Source organism: Gavialis gangeticus, unplaced genomic scaffold, assembly GCF_001723915.1.
Source record: "Gavialis gangeticus isolate Ggan-Ray unplaced genomic scaffold, GavGan_comp1, whole genome shotgun sequence".
In the NCBI taxonomy this organism is placed as follows: Eukaryota; Metazoa; Chordata; order Crocodylia; family Gavialidae; genus Gavialis; species Gavialis gangeticus.
In genome coordinates this window covers 14,070,155-14,089,893 of record NW_017728980.1, presented here as the reverse complement: position 1 = coordinate 14,089,893, position 19,739 = coordinate 14,070,155, and the positions used below count along the sequence as shown (strand labels likewise).

General features: G+C 51.8%; 1 protein-coding gene across 3 annotated transcripts in view; it reads right to left on the bottom strand.

The window, feature by feature from the left end:
* Positions 1 to 5,046: 5,046 nt before the first annotated feature.
* BCO2 (beta-carotene oxygenase 2) overlaps positions 5,047 to 19,739 on the bottom strand; it is a 30,002-nt gene continuing 15,309 nt past the window's right edge. For 2 of the 3 annotated variants that reach the window (XM_019510686.1, XM_019510667.1), the window contains exons 2-12: positions 19,359 to 19,563; positions 17,653 to 17,864; positions 16,587 to 16,702; positions 15,400 to 15,502; positions 13,991 to 14,119; positions 13,678 to 13,838; positions 12,970 to 13,137; positions 8,010 to 8,147; positions 7,293 to 7,475; positions 6,163 to 6,273; positions 5,047 to 5,820 (exon numbers count right to left, since the gene is read on the bottom strand). In XM_019510686.1, the coding sequence (XP_019366231.1) occupies positions 5,707 to 5,820; positions 6,163 to 6,273; positions 7,293 to 7,475; positions 8,010 to 8,147; positions 12,970 to 13,137; positions 13,678 to 13,838; positions 13,991 to 14,119; positions 15,400 to 15,502; positions 16,587 to 16,702; positions 17,653 to 17,864; positions 19,359 to 19,480 (1,557 nt within the window). In that variant the 5' untranslated portion in view covers positions 19,481 to 19,563 and the 3' untranslated portion in view covers positions 5,047 to 5,706. The remainder of the gene's footprint in view (positions 5,821 to 6,162; positions 6,274 to 7,292; positions 7,476 to 8,009; positions 8,148 to 12,969; positions 13,138 to 13,677; positions 13,839 to 13,990; positions 14,120 to 15,399; positions 15,503 to 16,586; positions 16,703 to 17,652; positions 17,865 to 19,358; positions 19,564 to 19,739) is intronic. The other variant, XM_019510676.1, reaches the window with a different exon arrangement.

The following is a 19,739-nucleotide window of genomic DNA, read 5'->3' as shown; positions in this document are numbered from 1 at the left end:
GCCCTGTCCCGCGGCAGCGCGCAGCCGCGCTCGCACGCAGGCACGTGATTTGCACACGCACGGTCTGCCTGCGTCCGCGAACGCGTCTCTTCCGGCCGAGCTGCGAGGCGAAGGCTGCCCGGGCGCCGCGGTATCGCGGTCGCGGGCCCGCCTCGCCCTTCCTCTCTCCCGAGGGACAGGCCTCCGCGCTCAGCTCGTGCCCGGCTTTGGAGACGGGGCGGGCGCCATGGCTGAGGGCGGTTCCCGGCAGTGGCAGGAGCGGATGCTACGCGGGCGAGGACGGGCCCAGAGTCCCGCGGTGGTCGGTCGGCCCCCGTTCGGAGCCCTCCTCCCTGGTACCCAGCGTTTATTGGGGTGGAGAGGCCCGAGGAAACATCTCCAACTTCGCTGTTCAATAGCCCGGACTAGATCAAAGCTATTAATTGGGAAGCAGCACTCTGGCCGTTAATAGCCTTCGTTCCCCCGTCCCTCGGCCGTCTCCTGCCCACCGTCTCAGGCCCCTGGGCGCTCACCCTGCTGTGCTTTTCCCTCCCAAAGGCTGCCGTGACAGCAACAAGGGTCATGGCTGGAAGTGGGCACACAGAGCCAGGTGATGACATGGCTGCCAGCTCCTCCTGCGCAGGTTCAAGCAGGATTTGGAGAAGAGGCTTGTGACTTGTTCTGGACCATGCTAGGGTTTTGGATGCGCCTAAGCCAGCTGAGCTGTGCCAGCCCTAGAGGGCATGCCCCATCTGTGCCACAGGCAGTGACAGGGTGAACCTCGAGTGGAAAAGTGCTTCCCTACTCAAGCTTCCAGGTGGGATCAGCCCTGCCCTCCAGCACAGCAGAGCCATCGGTTCACTCCCCTCTGCCCCACAGCCCTTGCTCCCGATGCCGCCCGTGGGTTGTTCACACGACAGGCTGCCGGTATTTATGTGATGGGGTGACCCAACCCTACGCTGTTTGATGCTGTTTGTGCCCGACTTCAGCAGTGCACGCCCCGACTCCAGTGCTGAAACTAGGACAGATGCAGCTCCTTCCCTGTCTTGTCCAGCTTTGATGTTTGGCAAAGCTGCAGAAGAGAGGCGCATACTGAGCTGTGGGCTGGTGCTTTGGGGTAAGATGCTGTTGGTTTGGGGCCATCAGCTGCACACGATCTTTCAAAGTGCCCAGGTACTTTCCAGTTTTCTTACGATTTCCCACTTGGTTTAATAAAAGGTATCATTTTAGAACCAAGAGCTCTAGTTTTTTGTAGGTCTTCAAGTGCTTTCCTTGCATTCATGGTCTCCTACAAGACTCACTGCATCTTTGGCACCGCTTTTCTGCTGCATACTCTCTCAAAGGGGGATACGCGTCTCCCAGCTGTGTAGGGGTGAGGAGGGATGTTGGAGTGTGGTGTCAGGTCTGGCAACTGGCTTGGGAAGAGCACAAGGGACTGAGCTACGGAGGAAGGGGAATTGGACGGTAATAGTGGGTTTGCAGGAAACTCGCTACTTTCTAATAGACCGGGGCTCAGAGCAGCCTGTTATATCCTGTGACCTCATCCACTTCTGCCTCCTTTCCTTTACATTGACCGCTTCTCCCCTGTCTTCCTGCGGGATGGAAAGCACCAAACACTTCATGTACTTCAGTAGTGTGGGAAATGCCGGGCACGTGGGGCCAGTCATAGGCAGCTGAAGAAGCCAGGCAGTGTGGCATGGGTGGCAGATTGCAATAGACCTGCGGTTCCTCTTCTTGCTGCAGGGATATGGGTGTTTTATGAGACAGGAAACTTGCCCCCATTCACACTGTGGCACTTAACAGTGCAAAACTCATGCTCTATGCAAATGCTGCAACTTGGCTGCTGTTCATTGCCTGTGATTAGGGTTTCTGGTGTGGAACAGATAGGGTGTGATTTAGAGAACAAAGTAAGAGCCTGTTGCAAACTATTCTGCCAGCTTCTCTCAGGTGCAAGAGTAAGACAAAGATGCAGGTAGGCAGTGGGTTTGGCCTGTCACAGCAGATCCTTGGTGTCCCATGCCTGCGGGCTGAAGGCCTCGCTCATCATGTTGGTCTCACTCCGGTAAAGCACTTGGTGGTGCAAAAAACAAGCAGCTCTTTGGGAACTGCAGCCAGAGCCATGGACACAACTATGAAGGTGGGTGTCTGCCTTGACAGTGCCCTTTGCTTGTTCCCCTAGCCCAGGGCAGCACCAGCTCTCACATCAGGAGTCAGTGTCTTATGCTGGACAGAGGACTGGTGCTGTGTCAAGCCCCTCAGCTCCGCCCTTCATGGGGGCTTTCAGGCAGTGGGTCTGGGGGGATGGAGCTGAGCGATGCTCTGGCTTACGGTGGTGACCTTCATCCACGTGGGCACAGGGGAGACATGTCTGGATGTTTCCCCACAGCATGCAGGAGGCAGGGCAGGTAGGTTCAAACTCAGCGAGGGCCCAAAGCCAAGCAGCTGGAAGTGAGATCAGGTTATGAGTGATGTGGAGCGATGGCTAGGAGAAGCACTTGAATAGCAGGGAGTCGGGAGGTTTGGTTCAACAGCCTGCTGCATGGAGAGGAGCACTTGCTGTAGGGCAGGAGCAGGTGTGCCAGCTGCTTGCTTCCTGTCAGTGGAGAGGATTCAGCAGAAAGGCTTTGCTTGCTCCAAACCTTTGTGCATCAGGCTGCTGCTTGGATTCACGCTGTCCTCGCTTTCTCTGGGCCTTCCATCTCTTCATTCATCCATTAGGAAGCAGCTGTGCCTGAAGCCATCTAGTTTGACTTGCTCTTTTCTTTGTTCCAGTTATAGTGAAAGGGCAAAGTCCATGGTCTTTGTGAGACTTGGGCCAGGAAGGAAGGAATTCTCCTAGCCTGGCAATTAGTTTGATGCTGAATAAAAGAGCAAAATCCCCAGAAGTCTTGTGGACTTGGAGGGGTGATATCAGGCTAATTATCGCTGAAGGACAGTTGATCAAATACCTGCTTGCTCTCTTTCTTCCTGCTTCACAGCAGTGCCTGGCCAGTAATTTGCCTGTTTCCTTTCACTCGGTGCCTCTCTCATCTGCAGCGTGACTGAGGGCATTGCTGGTACATCTGGAGAGCCTCCACCCCGCAGGCGCACTCCATAAAGTCGAAGTGCAGGAAACGGACTAGAACGCTGTTCAGTACAAAAGAAAAGGGACAGCTCCCCACTGCGACAGACCGTGGCACACATGCATGAAGCATGATCCAAACCTGGCATTTTCGGGTGACAAAATGAAGCTTTATGCCCAAGCTCAAGTCTCATGCACCATATCTGCTCCCTCCTGCTTGTATCCAGCCCTTGTGTCTAGCTTTGGGCTGAGCCCTGCCCGCAGCAGCTGCTGAGCTTTTGCTGTGTGAAGGGGTAAGGTGTGGATGGGGGGAGAGGAAAACTGGTGACAATGCTTTTTGCTGTCAACAGGTTTTATTACCCCACAAGCTTCTGGACTCTCCCCGTGACTGCTCCTCAGGATGGGAATACACACAGCATCCTCCCCCAGGCAGGGCTGTACCTGATGAGCGAGGGATACTTTCTTAGAGTGAAGTGTCAGGATTGCTGCTGCCCAGGGAGCAGGGCTCAGGCAGGCAGCCAATAGGCATTAGCACACTGGTACTAAGCTCCAGCAGTGAGGCACGGGGACGCCAGACAATGTAGAGCACCACCTCATGTTTAGATGCATGGAGTCGGTCCGTACTGACTGAGAAAGGAGTTGCTTTCAACCGCGAGAGGCATCATAGCGGACACACAGGTTGGGCTAGCAAAGAGCCTGTGCGTTGATCTGACCTGCAGCTCAGCAGCCACCAATCTTGGCTGAGACCAGGGGGGCGGGGGGAGGGCATGGCCTGCTCCTGCCTCCAAGGCATACGCTGCACCTCTGTGAGGGGGTGGGGATTCTCCATGTATTACACACTCAGGGGTGGGAATCTAGTCTCAGCTACCTGCCTTGGTGCCTCTAGCTTTATGTAAAACCAGACTGGCCTGAGCTGGAGTGAATGCCCGAGGGGGATGCAGGCCAATGCAACATGGGCACAATCCAGGGCTCAGGCAGCAGCAGGGCTTGTCCAGAGAGCTCTGGAAGGGTTTTCTGGTGTATACCATCTCCTCTATTTGCTTGCTTGAATCCCCTGCTTCTTGGTATCAGCCATGACCCTTCACAGGCGTTAATAGCCCAAAAGAAGGGGTAACTGAGGGGTGGAAGGAGGAACTGTACTACTGTGTTTGCAGCAAGAGATCCTGGCCCATAAAATCCTTCTCCCCTGCTTCGCTGTGACCCTTGTTCAAAGTCTGTGTCTCCCCTTGGCTTCCTCTGGCTACAGACAAACAGCAGGGTTAGGTTAGCACCAGCGCTGCTTGTTGTGGCAGACGGCGTCACCACTGAATCGCTGGGGTTATCCTCCGTCCTCTGTACTGGTCTCCAGAGCCCCCCACACCCCAGTCAGAGCAGCACAGAGGATGGGAGGAGAGTTTCTCTCCTTCAAGGCATAGTGGGGGATAAAAACTGCAGAGGCATCTGGAGTTAGACCTGGCCCTGAGCGACAGGTATCTTTGTGTTAGGGTAGCTTGTCCCACTTAGCTTTAGTTGCACCTGCTTGAGTGGTGAATTATAGTATTATTTAAACTTTTCTTTTATATTTACCCTTATCTAACCATTGTTCCCATCTGGTTATCTCACATAAATCAAATACAGTGTCCATAGACCTCACAGGGTACTCAGTTTTATGGTTATGTATGGGCAATGTGATAATGATCGTTAAAAAATTCAGGTGTCCCCCTTTTAATTCTGGCATGCCATCAAGGTTGGCAATGTTGGTTGGATTTATGGTATATTAAAACTACACAGGTGTATACCCACAGGTGAAGAAGAGATGGCCTGGCTTGACAGAAGCTGGATTGGGAGCAGCTGTCATGGACAATTTTAACATTAAAGTCTTAGCTAATAAACAAAGCTATGGCTGAAATGCAAAGCACTGGGAAACCATTAATGAGTTCGTTGTCACACCTGGGAATTGGGGAACAGGTAGTAGGAGACATCCTGCCAATACTTCAACAAATTGAAGAAGAAGACCACCAGATTACAGTTGCAGCAATCGATAAATTAATTTGGTACAATGTTTCTCTAGCCTTGGCCTGTACACAGGCTCAAGCTGTAAGCCAGATCACAGTCACTCAAATAACCCACTCTGGCCATCAGGGCCACTTGCCAATAGGGCTTAGAAAATTGTTTGGAACAACACCGCTCAAGGAAAAAAAGACATTTCCATGCGGTAAAAGTTAGTCTCTCTTACCTACAGCGTATCAAACCAATGAACTGTAGCTCATGTGGTTACTGTTAGTGCCAATTTTTGTATTACCATATATCCACTGGTATCCGTGGGTCTTGAAGTGAGTAAAGCGGTTGTGATGTGTCCCTGTGACCATCATCAATGGGCATTTAAGCAACAGAGTAAATGGAGGACCATTAATATCAGGGAATGTCTAACTCATAACAATCTGGAGTATGTGTGAGGACCAGAATCGTCAAGCACAAGATGAATGCTTATATGAAAAGTTCAACACTGCACCTTTGATTTAGTCAGTAAAAATTATTCTGTTGTTGTATATACTGGAAAGGGATGTATTTGTGTATGTACTCATTGCCCATAAGCCTTAATTAACCAAAGAAATTCTGGACCTAATGACGTTTTCTATTAATCAATGGTTCTGTAATGTCTCATCACCACGGGTGCATACCATTCGCTAGCGGGACACAAAGATGCCATGGAATCCATACGACATGGGCACGGGGACCTCTGCGCGGCCCAGCTCGCTGAAGGTTGCAGCGTCCAGGACAAGCAGGAAGTTGCTTTGATTCTGCAGAACAAAAAAGCAAAGGGAACAGTAATTCTGAGCTCCCTCCCCAGCCCCTGGGAGCATCCAGCCATAGCCGAACCCCCCAGGACACATGGTCAGGAAGGAGAGACACCTATATGCCCTCAGGGAAGCTTTGCCTCTGGGTACAGAGCTGTTAAGTGGCCTCGTGCTGGCTGTGAGGGGCTGCAAAGCCCTTAACCATACAGGGCCTGGAAAGCAGATGAGCCTGGGGATGTAGTATCAGCTGTGTCCAGGAGAGAGCACTGAATCCATCCCACAAGTGTGAAAACCCACACAACTGGCATTTCTGTCTCCAGCATTTCCAGCAGCAGAACAAATTACCTGCAAGGGAGACAGCACTACAGACAGGATGACCCCGCTGTCTTCTGCTGTGGCCCCTGGCACTGGCACAAACCCAGGCTCTGATGGGTAGAAGCCTTCCTCTTGCCAAACCTGGGCAGCAAAGGAGGACAAGATGGAGCGCTGCATTAATACCCAAGGCAGGATCAGGCCGTGATGTGATCTCCAGAGACACAGAGATCCTGTGTGCCTGGAAGTGTTCAACATGCCCCAAGCCTCCATGCACAGCCTGGCCTAGCTGTGAATGACACCAGCCTCAGTGATTTCAGATTATGCTTCAGGAAACTCCATTCTCTATGTGCTGGCAGGCAATGGAAGAGATAGAAGGAGGTCTGAGGCATAAATCCAGAAAAGCAGCAGAAGCTCTCCGGACTCAACTTTTTTATGCCACGGACGAGGGTGAGGCCAGAGCAAATCCAGGATGGATCCAGGAAAAATGGGTCACGGGGTGCACCGGCAGTGAAGAGCTCACTGCACCAGTGTCCAACAGCCGAGACCAGAGGTCTTGGTGATGACCCGGCAGCAAAGGCAGGGTGCAACTGCACCACGGCACCCTCCCACATCCATTCCTGGCCTGAGGGCCTGTCATCATCAGCCCAGACTGCTAGCTGTCCAGGGAAAGCAGGGAACAATATAAAGTGCCTAGGCCTGTGCCTTGCATAGGATACAATATCTCTGGCTCTGTTTGCTGTCCTGGGCATCAACAGCCTGACTTGAAGTGTGCTAGCAGCATTAGTGCTCCACCACGGGCTCCACTGGGTTTGTACTGAGCAATCTGTGAGCACTTCCCCTACCTTCATCAGTCAAGAGCATCATGCTCTGACCCCCATAAATGCAGGCCCTTCCTCTTCCCATTCCCCTTCCCTGCTATGTGCAGAGACCCAGAGCAAGACCCCTCTTTGTATGAGGGTGTAACACTCACAGGATGCCCAATGCTGAAGAGAAATGGAGACCAATCACACCCCCTCCATTACAGAAATTCTACCCTATTCTCTGTGCTAGTTGGAAGGGGGGAGGTACAGAGACAACAAGATAACAGCAGCGAGGTGACAGGTAGGGTCACTCCATGGAGACAGCAGCAGTGTCCGAAAGAGGCAGCTACATCATCTCACCTTCATTTCCTTTGTCTCTGTGTCAATCTTGATCAGTGAAGTTCCTACCAGGTGGCGAAAGCCACAGCCGTAGAAGAAGCGGTACTTCCTGCCATTGCACTGGGCATAGTTAATGTGGGGGAACTCCAAGCCCCCGGCCTCCTCCAAGCCTTCAGGGTGGAGGTTTTCATGGGTGCACCAGACCTAGGGCAAGCACAGAGAAACACTGATGCCTATCTAGTTCCAGGAACACCTGACACAGCCATGCCAGGAAGGTGACAGGCTTGCGGGGGCAGCTGTGGCTTTGTTTCCTCCTGGCTTTCTTGTCCACCCACAAGCACATTGGCCCGAGAACATCAAAAGGGCCCTCATGCCTTCACTTCCCAGGGAAAGACCTCCCCCAAGCCCTAAGAGCAGCAGCATGTGCTTGTGCACTGCCAGCTGAAAGGAGCCTAAAACATTTGACAAATGGAAGGTGTTGCTTGGTCCTCCACTCTCTCTGGGAGGGAGTGCAGTGGCTGGCAGGGCAGCCCCAGCAGCATGAAAAGGCAACAAAAGGAAGGCAGCCAATACTAGTGCTGCAGCCAGAAGAAGGCAGAGACCTGGCTTCCGCCTGCACTGGAGCAGCAAGTCCCAGCGCATGCGGGCCCCACTTTGCAGTGTCTAGGAGACCCGTCCCAGGGCGGACGAGGCTGCACCGTCTCCTTAAATGCAGCTGCTTGCGGCTTTGACACCTACCTTCCCATCTGCCTGCTTCACAGTGCTCGCTGACATGTAGGACACAGGGCTGAGGTTCTGCCCCACAGGTGTGTCTGAGCTCACAGTCAGAGGGAGGACGAAGCGGCGAGGGAACGCTTTGGGCACCGCATTATAGACCTGGAAGGAAGAGAGGCAATTAGGTGTGGGGGAGGGTAAGAGAGGAATACAAATGGTTAAACTAGGTCCCCTTGATGGGATCCGCACCGATGAAGGGGCCTAACCCCTGCCCCACAGCCTGCCCCCAAGCACCAGTGACAGATGGGGACTGAGGCCTCTAGCAATTGCTCTTCTTTGCCCCTTGTGCAATCAGTGCTGAGATGGGAGCTAGAAACCCCAGCCCAGGTATTGCCCAAGGCACTGGTTTTCAGCCTGTGGTCCACGGACCCCCAGGTGGCTGTAAAGATGGCTACCCCTGCCCTAAGGGGAAGCACTGCCGGTGCTGCTGCTGTTGGATGTGGGTGTGGATGTGCGTGTGTGTGAGAGACAGACAGAGAGCACATACCAGTTAGGATGGAATCTCCATTGGGAAAACTGGCAGTGTCTTGAGGCACTTATGGAAAGCTTTTTTTGAACAATAAGAACTGCACATATTTTTAGAGAAATGTTAGTTCTACAAAACTCACAGGAGGCCACTAGCAAAAGTCTAGTGGAGTATGGGGATACATCTGCTCACTCGGTCTCTGCCCTGACTTCCTATCTTCACAGCACATCTCATACATATGAAGGTGTGACGGTCTGTTTTGGTAATCTGGGGGAATCCATGATTACCCACATATGCAGGGAACTGTCCCTGGTGGCTTTCATTAAGAAGCTTTAACTCTGGGTTCCTTGAGTAAAAGCAAAACAACTCTGACACATTCAAAACCCTTGACAACCTTTTTTGTTTGAAAATGAGTTGCCACTAGAGAGATGCGGAAAGCAAATTCAGGAACACTTGCTGGTGCTCAAATTTCCGTTTCGCTAGTACCTTCCTGAAGTGGGCAGTGCAAATGAGAATAACCTGAGGTCCTAACAGCTGTGGTTATTCTCATTCTCATTATGGCATTGAGAATGAGAATAATAACCACTTGTTAGGACCTCGAGTTGCCATCTGCAACTCGAGGTCCTAACAGCTAAAGAAGAAGAGGAATTACTTGAGTTACCCTGTGACAATGGACTTAAACTTGAATTCAGGCAGGAACCTCCTGCCTACTTCTGGTTGCAAATGAAAAAGGAGTACCCTGATCCAACAGATAAAGCCATTAATGCCTTGATGTTGTTCACCACCCCGTACCTATGCAAAAGTGGATTTTCAGTCTCAGTATCATTAAAAGGAAACACCAGCACAAATGGGATGTTCCAGGAGATATAAGATTGAAACTGTTATCTACCCTACCAAACTTTCACGTCCTTTTTGCTTGTTTCCAAGAAACAAGCTCAACCATCTCATTAGGACTGATGCTGAAATGGTGAGTTCACAAAACTATTATTGTTATCATTGATATTATTTTTATTTTAACACAACTGTTTATCAGTAATTACCTATTTATGTTTGCTATACACACAATAGATTTCTAAAGGGGTCCATGCCTACAGTCAATTTTTGTTTAGGGGGCCACAGACGAAAACAGGCTGAAAGACCACTGGCCCAAGGCCTTCCCCGGGGAATGGGCTGCAGCTGCGTGTTTGTACTTCTCAGGTAAAGCCAGATGCCCTTGAGTGTTTTCATGGCCTGTCCCCATAGCCCTCTGCTAACTGGTCTCAGCATAGGCCCAAGAGGAACAAGAGCTTTAGCTCTTGTAAGAGATGGGATTTGTAAGAGATGGAAAGCCCAGCACCAAACACCCAGAGGAGGTGGGTACCAGGCTAGACACCTATCAGCTGGTCAGCTATGCCAAACCCAGGGGGCCCCCAGTAATGAGGAAATGTGTCCACAGGGGCACGGAGGTGCCACTGAACAGGTTAAACCAAGGAGCTAAGATTCAGATAAACAGGCCTTTAAAACATCACAACTTCTGCTGGTGAGGTATGCATGTAATCAAAGATAGATCTCCTAGTCATAGACAGATGTGGACAACCACTGAATTTTTTAATATGTGCACTAGAAATGACTCATCACTGTCCCCACTACATAGCTTCACAGGGAAAACACAGTCACAGAATCACAGAAAATGAGGGTGAGAAAGGACCTCAGGAGGTCACATCTAGTCCAACCCCCTGCTTAAAGCAGAACCGGCCCCAACCAGATCACCCCAAGGCTTTGTCTAGCCAGGCCTTAAAAAACTCCAAGGATAGACAGTCCACAGCCTCTCTGGATAACCTGTTCCTGTGCTTTACTACCCTCCTCATGAGAAAGTTTTTCCTAATATCTAACCTAAACTTCCCTTGCTGCAACTTGAGCCCATTGCTCCTTGTTCTGTCATCTGCCCCCACCGAGAACAGTCCAGCTCCGTCTTCTTTTGAACCCCGCTGCAGGGAGTTGAAGGCTACTTTTAAATCCCCCCTCCATTTTCTCCTCTCCAGACTAAATACGCCCAGTTCCCTCAGCCTCTCCTCATGTCATGTGCTTCAGCCCCTGAACCATTTTTGTTGCCTTTGACTGGACTGTCTAATGTATCCACATCCTTTCTGTAGTGGGGGGCCCAAAACTGGACACAGGACTCCAGATGTGGCCTCACCAGGGCTGAATAGAGGGGAAGAATCACTTTCCTTGATCTGCTGGCAACGCTCCTACCAATGCAGCCCAGGATGCCGTTAGCCTTCTTGGCAACAAGGGCACACTGCTGGCTCATGTTCAGCTTATTGTCCACTGTCACCCCCAGGTCCTTTTCTGCAGAGCTGCTGCCCAACCAGTCAGCCCCCAACCTGTATTGGTGCATGGGATTGCTCTGACCTGAGTGCAGGACTTTGCACTTGTCCTTGTTGAACCTCATGAGATTTCTTTTGGTCCAATCCTCCAATTCAACTAGGTCATTCTGAATCCTAGTCCTGCCCTCCAGTATATCTGCTCGTGCCCCCAGCTTGCTGTCATCTGCAAACTTGCTGAGGATGTGCTACATCCCATTTTCCAGGTCACTGATGAAAATATTGATCAAAATGAGCCCCAGGACTGACCCCCGGGGAACTGCACTTGCTACCAGCTGCCAACTAGACAGAGCCATTGACTACTATCCAGCTTACAGCTAAGTCACTGAACCTGTACTTCCTTAGCTTGCTTGTGAGAACGTTGTGGGAGACCATATCACAAGCCTTGCTAAAGTCAAGATATACCATATCCGCTGGTCTCCCTCCAGCCACAGAGCCAGTCATCTCATCAGAGACAGCAATCAGGTTAGTCAGGCATGACTTGCCCTTGGTGAATCCACCATACTGGCTGTTCCTAATCACCTTCTCCTCCAAGTGCTTAGAAATGGATTCCTTGAGGAATGCCCATAGGTTCCCCAAGTGAAAACTCATAGGCTTCACATAAACCATGTCTGGGAGCAGCACAGGGTTTTTTTCTAACAGCCTGTACAAATATTTGTGGAAGGGCAGTACATCAAGAAGTTCTAGAATAAAATTAACTACAATTCTAGCCTTCTTATTAAGCAAAAAAAGCCTAAATTCAAGGAGAGGAAAACAATACAGGACTCATGTAACAACATGCTCTTCTGCGGAGGTGGGAGACACATTAGTGAAATCATACTTCAATGTTCTCTGCGGTGGGGAGGTGTTTTGTATGATACCTAAAGTGTCGGTTATCTAATGTGAGAGTGGAACCAATGCCCACACATTACTTCCTAAAATACATGCAAGCCCCCAACCTCCGCCTTTCTTTTTTTCCCCTGCCACAGGCTTTGCATAGTAAGGCCTTTGATAGTATTTTAAATAGTATATTTTCACACACAGAACTCACACTTTCCCCTAACACCACATGGGGGAAATTGGAGTGTGTATTACATGCACAGAAATATAGGAAGAACAGGCTCTGCCAGTGATGCTCAAAGGACCTGCTGGCTGGATCCACTGCCACCACTCCTTCACCACCAAATTCCCAGACCAGTGGAGAGTTCCCTCAGCTGCATGACACGGTCCCACATCCTGGATTGTGCTGGCACTTGTGGTCAGTCTCTGGCCCTAGACCCAGTGCCTGTACACACACAGGTTTAAGTGAAGTACACAACCTGTTGACATGACTCTAACTAGCTAAAACCAAAGTAAAGCAATGCCCCTTTCTCCCCACTCCCTAAACAGGCTAAGGTTCTGAAAACGGCATTAAGAGTTATGGGGCGGATGAATTTGCATTCATTTGATAATATGGATGTGTGGAAACTAAGCGGATCCCTCTTCCCTGCCTTATAAAGTTGACACTCTAGACCAGGTTCCTCAAGCTCATCTGCACCTTATGCTTGACACCCCTGCTCTAGGCAGCGCAACCAAATTTGGTATGGACCAATACAGTCTACACTGATGAGGGCTGTGTTGCATGTAATAGTGCCTCCAATTCCCCACAGGGCACCACCAGGATATTTTCTCCTGTGGGCCAGTTTGGCAGAGCAGGGTGCCCAGCTACACCTGGCATGGGCTGAGTCCATGCTGCAGGTGTCCCCCTGCATGCCAAGGGAAGGCAGTGTGTCTGAGCTCAGCACAGTGCCTTCCCACAGAGTGCAGCAGGTGCAGTATGCTGCAGCACGGCACGTAGTCACAGGAGCTGGTCAGGACCAGCCCAGCATAGCTCCATGTTGCCCTCTACAGCATGGCAGGGTGGGCGGAGAAGAGCCAGGTGTACGCTGCACAGGGCTGCAACTACCTTCTCCATTCCTCCTACTGCCCTTTCTGGCCCACTCCCATCCCCTCCACTTCCAATTTCATACAGGTCATGTCTTAAGTTCTTGCTTTGCACAGAAGAGCCACCCACACCCCCACGAGGCTAACACCAGGGAATATAAAGCCTGGGGCCAGCCAGTCTCTGCAGTCTTACCTGGTCCAGGCCCTCCCCAGCTTTGCGCAGGTTTTGGAGCTGGTAGATAGCCAAGGAGTCTCCATTGTCCTGACAGCAGATGTCTAGCACCACACAGCCCTGGTCTTCAAAGGCATTGATTTGGTGGTAAGTAAGAATAGGCTTGCTGTAAAACTGACCTGCAAGCACCTGCACGGAGACCAGAAAGAGGTTTGCATCTCAGCCCCTCTCACCTTCCCCACTCCTTCTGCTGGTTAAAGCCCCTTTGGGATGGCAGTTTACAGCTCCCTTGATCAGCAGCAGAGCAAGGCCAACTGGGTCTTGGCATATCACAGTAAGCATCCCCTTGCACCTGGTTCCATCTCCAGGGTGCTGTGCCCATGCCGTGGATCCACTCCCACCAGTGGCAGGAGAATCCATGTCTCTGACCAAAGAAGGGGCAGCACTGGCTGGCACTCAGGCCCTTCTTGGGGTCCTACACTTGCCATCTAGCACCACAGAGTGAAGCTCTGGGCTTCTCAGTCCCTGAGCAATTGTGTAGTTCCAGAACAGGCTCCCACAAGCCCCTAAGTGGATTCCCCTTGGCTTCTTGGGGGATGGCAGAGATTCCCTCTCCAGGAAGTCTAAGCCACTGGCTTTAAGCCCCTCGTGCAGCAGCTTCTGCTGTGACCCATTCCACCCAGGGCCCTGCAATGTGAAGAGGCATGACAGAAGGAGCTGCAGGCCTACCTGCCCTGTGTGCTTATTCACCACGTGGAAGCGAGTGTTGCAATGCGGCTCCCAGTGGAACCCTTCAGAAATGGGCTTCCTCCGGAGCTTGGCAGTGATGATATGCCATAGGTCCATCTTGAGGGGCTGCTCAATGAAGATCACATAGTTCTCACTCATCCCTGAGGGGGCAGAACAGGGGAAAGACTCAGCACATTTTGCTCCCAAAGGCAAGCAGCAGGGAAACAGGCAGCAAGTCTGCTTTGCCGTGTGACAGCACATGCCAGTCCATGAGCTGCATTGAGTCCACGTGGAGGACGTGGGAGACCCTCACCGAAGCTGTGATAATAGGAGGGCTTCCTCCTCTCTGCCGGGGCAATGGAGCACAGCACTTCCGCACCCTGCAGAGTATCTCCACAGGCCGACTGCTGTGCAGGGACCCGGATAATGTTGTACCTGGAGCCTGCAGAGAAGAAAGAGTGTACATTAGCCCAAGACACAAGCCAGGCATTAGCCGCAGCCATGCTCACCTCACGGGTGGATTAGAGATGTCTGAGAATGCACGAGCTGGGTGTTTATTTCAAGCTACAGAGGGGATTTGTTAGCTTCACAGTCCCCATGACAACAAATCTGAATTCTGGACTTAGATAGTCCAACCAGACACCCTGAAATCCCATCAGCTGCTTCTGCTAAATCCCCAAATAACCAGCTGCTAAAGCTTTGCCTGGCATTCCCCAGCACTGTGGCCTTGGGCAGGCTCTCACGCCTTCTGCCAAAGAGGCGCTCACCCCTTTCCTTCACTGACTGGGCAGCATGCAAGGCTGCCTTAGATCTGTGCTAAGGTCTCCCAAGCCTGCTCCTGTGGCCCAGGGTGCAGGCTGGGCCACATCCTAACCTGGCACTGGCACCATGTGGGTGCATTTCATAGGCAGGATCCCCAGCTTTAGCATCTGATCTTCCCCTGAAACACACTGAAGATACAGAGAAGATCCTTGTTTCACAGTGGCTGTATCAAAGGGAAAAATGGCAGCTCGGGTACCAAGGGAAGTTCACAATAGCTTATCCGAGAATCTAGTCATCCCCAAGGGGGTGGACAAGGCTCATGTGAGTAACTGCAGAGGCAGTGGGAGCAGAGCCCAGACCAGGCAGGAGCTGGATGCACATTCCCAAAGCATGGACCATGCATCAAGAATAAAAGAGCAGTGAGGTCAGGACTGAGCCTGGCAGCCCAGGGCACTCCAGGAGTAATGAAAGGAGGCTGAGCAGCCCCTTGCATGGGGCTTAAGCATTGCAATCTGGCCTAGCCAGGAGTAAGCAGCAAGGAGCAGGGAAAGGAAAAGGGCACCCTTTATTCCAGACCATTCCCAGGAAGGCCCCCATTCAAATCAGTGGAAAACCCTCTCGCTGATGTGAAGGGCTTTGCTTTAGCCCCAGCCTCAGACTCTTTGTAGCAATCTCTGCTTCCAGCACTGAGGAGGAACCAGCCCATGGACCTGTGGCATACGACCAGCACCCACTGGAACAGGCCACCGCACCTGCTGCCTGCCAGCCCTAAGGCACAGGGCAGGGCAGCAGTTAGGATCAGGACCACTGTGGCAAACTGATGTCCAGGGATAGCTGCCATAACTTAGAGCCCAGCCTACTCTGCCCATGTTGTGCCCCCCAGCATCATTAATCACTTCAGAGGTGCCCTAGGAGAGGAGCTAAGCAGCCAGTCCGACCTTCCTGCAGGGCCTGACTTACCGTGCTGCCCGTAGGAGTTGCCCATGTTGTATGTTGTCCCGTCAGGCTCATAGTGTGGATGAGCCGTCGCTCCGTTCACTGCCACAAATCTGCTCCAGTCCACCTGCAAGTGCAAGAGGGCATCAGTGTGGGCATGGCTGACTACTAGTCACAGTACATCTGCCAGAGGTGCCAGGCAAGTGGCACCTTTTAGGTGCCTGCCACAAAATGCTTTCAAAGGACACACGATGACCTGAATCAGGGTTCTCACTTCCCCAAAATTTGTTTTACATCCCTGCCATCTGCACCATTAGGCCAGAAAAGGTATAGCCACAAACCTCACCTCATGTGTTTCCTGGACTATATGACTTAAGACTAAAACCAGCAACAAAACATCCCACTGAGTGATGATGTTTGAAAACAGAAATCAATCCCCTGCTCCCCCACCCTATCCCGTTCAACTCTTGGGCTAGTGATGAAGCCTGGCAGACCTACAAGAGTTTCACTGTGACTCTAACAGGAGAGGCAAACACTCTCACAGAGCATGAGGTAGGGTATTGTAAAGTCCATTCAAGTCAGCATGGCCCTGCACACAACAACTTCCAAGACAGCCTTTTTCCTCTGGTTTATGCCTGTCTGTGATGCTGGCTAGCCATGGGCACCTGTCCTTAAAGTCTGCAAGTACATTAGGCAACTGCAAAGAGGTGCAGGTCCTTGGAGCAACTTATGGCTTGAAGCACATGGAGGAGATTGAGGGGATGCAGGGAAAGGTCAGGATCCTGCAGGAGTACCTCCATGCATCCCCCTGGCACTCCCCAAGGGCCTGTGTTGGCTCTTTGTACCCTAGAAGTGGCAGACAGGACCAGAGGAGTGAGCTGGGACAGGGCCAGCTGGACCCTGGCTGAGAAAACCACCCCAAGAAGTCTGACCCTGCTAGTGGGAGCGACTGGGCCTCCCAGCGCAGCAGCTGCTTTTGTGATCAAGTGGCTCTTCCAAAGCACATGGACAACAGAGGCATCACTGACTCTGTTGGGTGACCAAGAGCTGTCACTGCTGCCCTGGCCATTCTGGCACCTGTCACCAGAGGCCTTTTCTGCTGAGGCATGGAGCATCCCTCAATTCTTGCTAGTGCACTTGTGAACTCAAAGACCCACTTATCTGGTGAGGCCCAAGCTGGGCACAAACCCCACAATCCCCCTGCCCATCACCTTCTCCTTCGTTTCAAGGGTTTCCGGATCTACTCGGTGCATGAAGTTTGTCTCCGTGCTGACGTAGTAGTCCCCCTTGTACACCACATAGTTTACGCTGCAGTTGTCTGTGGACTCTGCAATAAAATCCCCATGCTGCAGGCAGCCGCATTAAGCCCAGGTCCCAGCATGGTCAATGAGACAGATTTAAACAAACAGCTCCATTCACAAATACACAACCGCCTCCCGGGATGGAGTCGCAGCAGTGGCACCCACAGACCTGCCTCCAGGCCAAAGAACAACTCAGATCTCTCTCACGCTGGGGCAGGCATTAACAAGCCATTATGCAGCCTGCCTGCAGGTTCTTGCAAGGGAAGGAAATGAATATTGCAGGTGGTATCACACAGAACTGAGGGAAAGGGGATTTTGGAGTAGGCTGCAGTAGCTTTTCTTATAAAGCCAGGCCACCCCCCAGATGCCACCATGCAACCAAAACCAGGAGCACAGCACTCAGACTGCATGTGGTATCTGAGGCCAGATCACCAGTGGGCAAGCAGGCCCCATATCACTTGCTGCTTTCTGTTAGGATACAATGGCCACTAGCCTAGCGACCTACAAGCCAAGCAGGGCAAGGTGCTCTCAGGACAAGGCTGTATCTGACCGCTTAAGGTTGTTGACTGACAATGCATGGGGACCTTCAGGAGAAGGCATTTCTACTCAGAACCCTGCCACGAAGCAAATCAGACATGGTGCAGCCCCCCACTGATCCACAGAGGGACCTGTGCAGAGCCCCCTCCAAGGCTGCCTAAACCTTTGGAAGCCAGGCCCAAGGAGCCAGGAGCTTTGTTAGCCAGGAACTACAATTTTATTTGGATGATGACAACCCCAAGCAAAGTGCACTGCTCCCAGCAGAGCGTGACCCGAGGCTCAGCCTTGTGCAGAGGGGCAGTCTTCTAAGAAAAGCATCTGCTCAGAACTGGACCACCCAGCTTCACAGAGCTCCCACTGCAGTATCCCCAGAAACACAGCTCCTAGATGGACACCTGCTGCCTCCAGGGACATGGCATCTGTCTGGTTCACCCCTTACCTGGCAGCTCAAACTGGGCCATGAAGCGCCCAAAGATGCTCTTGCATGGGTCTGGCATGGCCAAGGTGCCGAACTCAGAGACCACAATCCGGTTGTGCTGGCTGTTCACCCTGTAGGAATCGCTCTGCAGGAATTTGCTCCTGTAGGTCACACTGCCCTCTGCTACCCGGAACTGGTGCATAAGGGCCATGCCATCAAACCAGTGGTTATACCTGGCAGCAGGGAGGAAGGGCAGGATCAGAGACAGAAGAACAGCGGTCAGTGTTATGCCACCTCCCCTGAGCCCTGTGTGTGCACTAGTCATGTTAGGTTCAGGAGGATGGAAGAACATATCTGAACTCAGTGGAGCAGCTCACGTCCATTCATGGGCCCACATATTTGCAGGCTTAGGGTCCCCAGCCTCTCTAGGCCACCTGTTCCAATACTTCACCTCCCTCATGGTGAAGAAATGCTAGAATGCCAGATCCACAGGAAAACCACAGGCCTGGCTCTTATTTTTACTTTAGCACTATTATTTTGTTTTCTTTAAAAGAAAGCAAGCCTGAGTGCAGGTTGGGTTTGTTTTCAGACACACACAGGCATGCACATCAGTGCAAGCAGGAAAAAGGTCCAGCCCTGGCTTCCCAGGCACCTGTGGGATGTACTTGACACAGGGCATGTCTATACAAGATGTTTTACTGCACAGTAGACTAATCTACTGTGCAGTAAAGCATGACTGTCTATATATGCGTACCCACAGGGGATGTGAAACTCCCCTGGTCTTGGTCCCAGTTCCTGGCAGGAGCTGAGCATCACTGGAATGGAGTAGCTGTCTGTGCCTCCCCCACCTATCTCCCTCAGCACTGTTCAGCTCCCAGATCCCCAGAAGGGCCAGGAGCCAAGCAGCACAGGGACTGGAGAGCCCTCTGCTTCCCTGCCCACCCAGAGGCTGGCTGGGAGCTGTCATGATTCTGGGGCAGTTCCCAGTCAGCTGCTGACTGGGCAAGAAGGCCCTGCTGGGCTTGTCCCCATGTGAACAGGGCTGGGAGCGGTCTGCAGTGGCAGCTGTCTCCTGGTCCCATGCACATCAGGACCCCTCCTGATGTGTACGGGGCAAGGAAACAGCTGCCACTGCAGCTGGCAGAGCTCTCCTGGCCCCGTGCACATCGGAGCTGGCCCCTGTGCTGCTTGCCAACCTCCAGGCTGCTCCTGTTGACAGCAGATTTACTCCCAATAGGGAGCATGTGTAGTTGTGTTCCCAGGGATGGCTTCCTGTGCAGTATTTTACTGCACGGTAAGCCTTTACAGTGTTAATAGCATGTGTAGACATGCCCACAATGAATCAGTAGTCACAACCCCAAGCTTTGCTCCCCAGTTCTGGTGACTCACTGTGTGGCCTCCAGCAAGCCATAGCCTGCATGAAATAAAGCTTCCCTATCTTTGAAATGGAAAAAAACACTTTTTAATTTCAGATGTAGGTCACCAGAGTTCTCATCTATATGGGCATAGGGTTTTCAAAGCATCTACCGAAAGTTTCTAGATGACAGAAAAGCTGTCATCTAGAAAAGCTATTAGAAGAATGAGGACCACAGACATCCTCAAGAATAACCCCTTGAATTCACCCACTAAATGAGAGCTAAGAGCTGTCCCACACCTGGGATCACTGCAAAAGCACCCACTAAATTCCACCAATGCTGGACCCAAAGGGTAATCAAAGCTCCACTTACTTGTCCTCTCCAAATTCAAACTTCCCAGGCCCGTTCCTCAGTAGACTCCCGTTGATCCATTCAGGTATGTGCCCTTTGACCTCAGCCTGGATGGGCTGGGGAGTCTCCTCCACTGTCTGCATTAGTGATGAGATGCATTGCAAACCCTGCTGGCGGCTGACGACAACCTGCTCTTGTCGTGGGCTGGGCAAAAAGGTCTTCAGGACTGCAGGGAATGGGACAGGAGGTTAGAGGCAGCAAGGAACTATGGAACCTGTCAGACCAACCTGGTGGCCTTCTATGATCAGATCACCAAATCATTAGACGCAGGGGTAGCAGCGGACATAATCTTCCTGGACTTTTGGAAGGCCTTCAACACTGTCTCTCACCCTGTTCTCATTA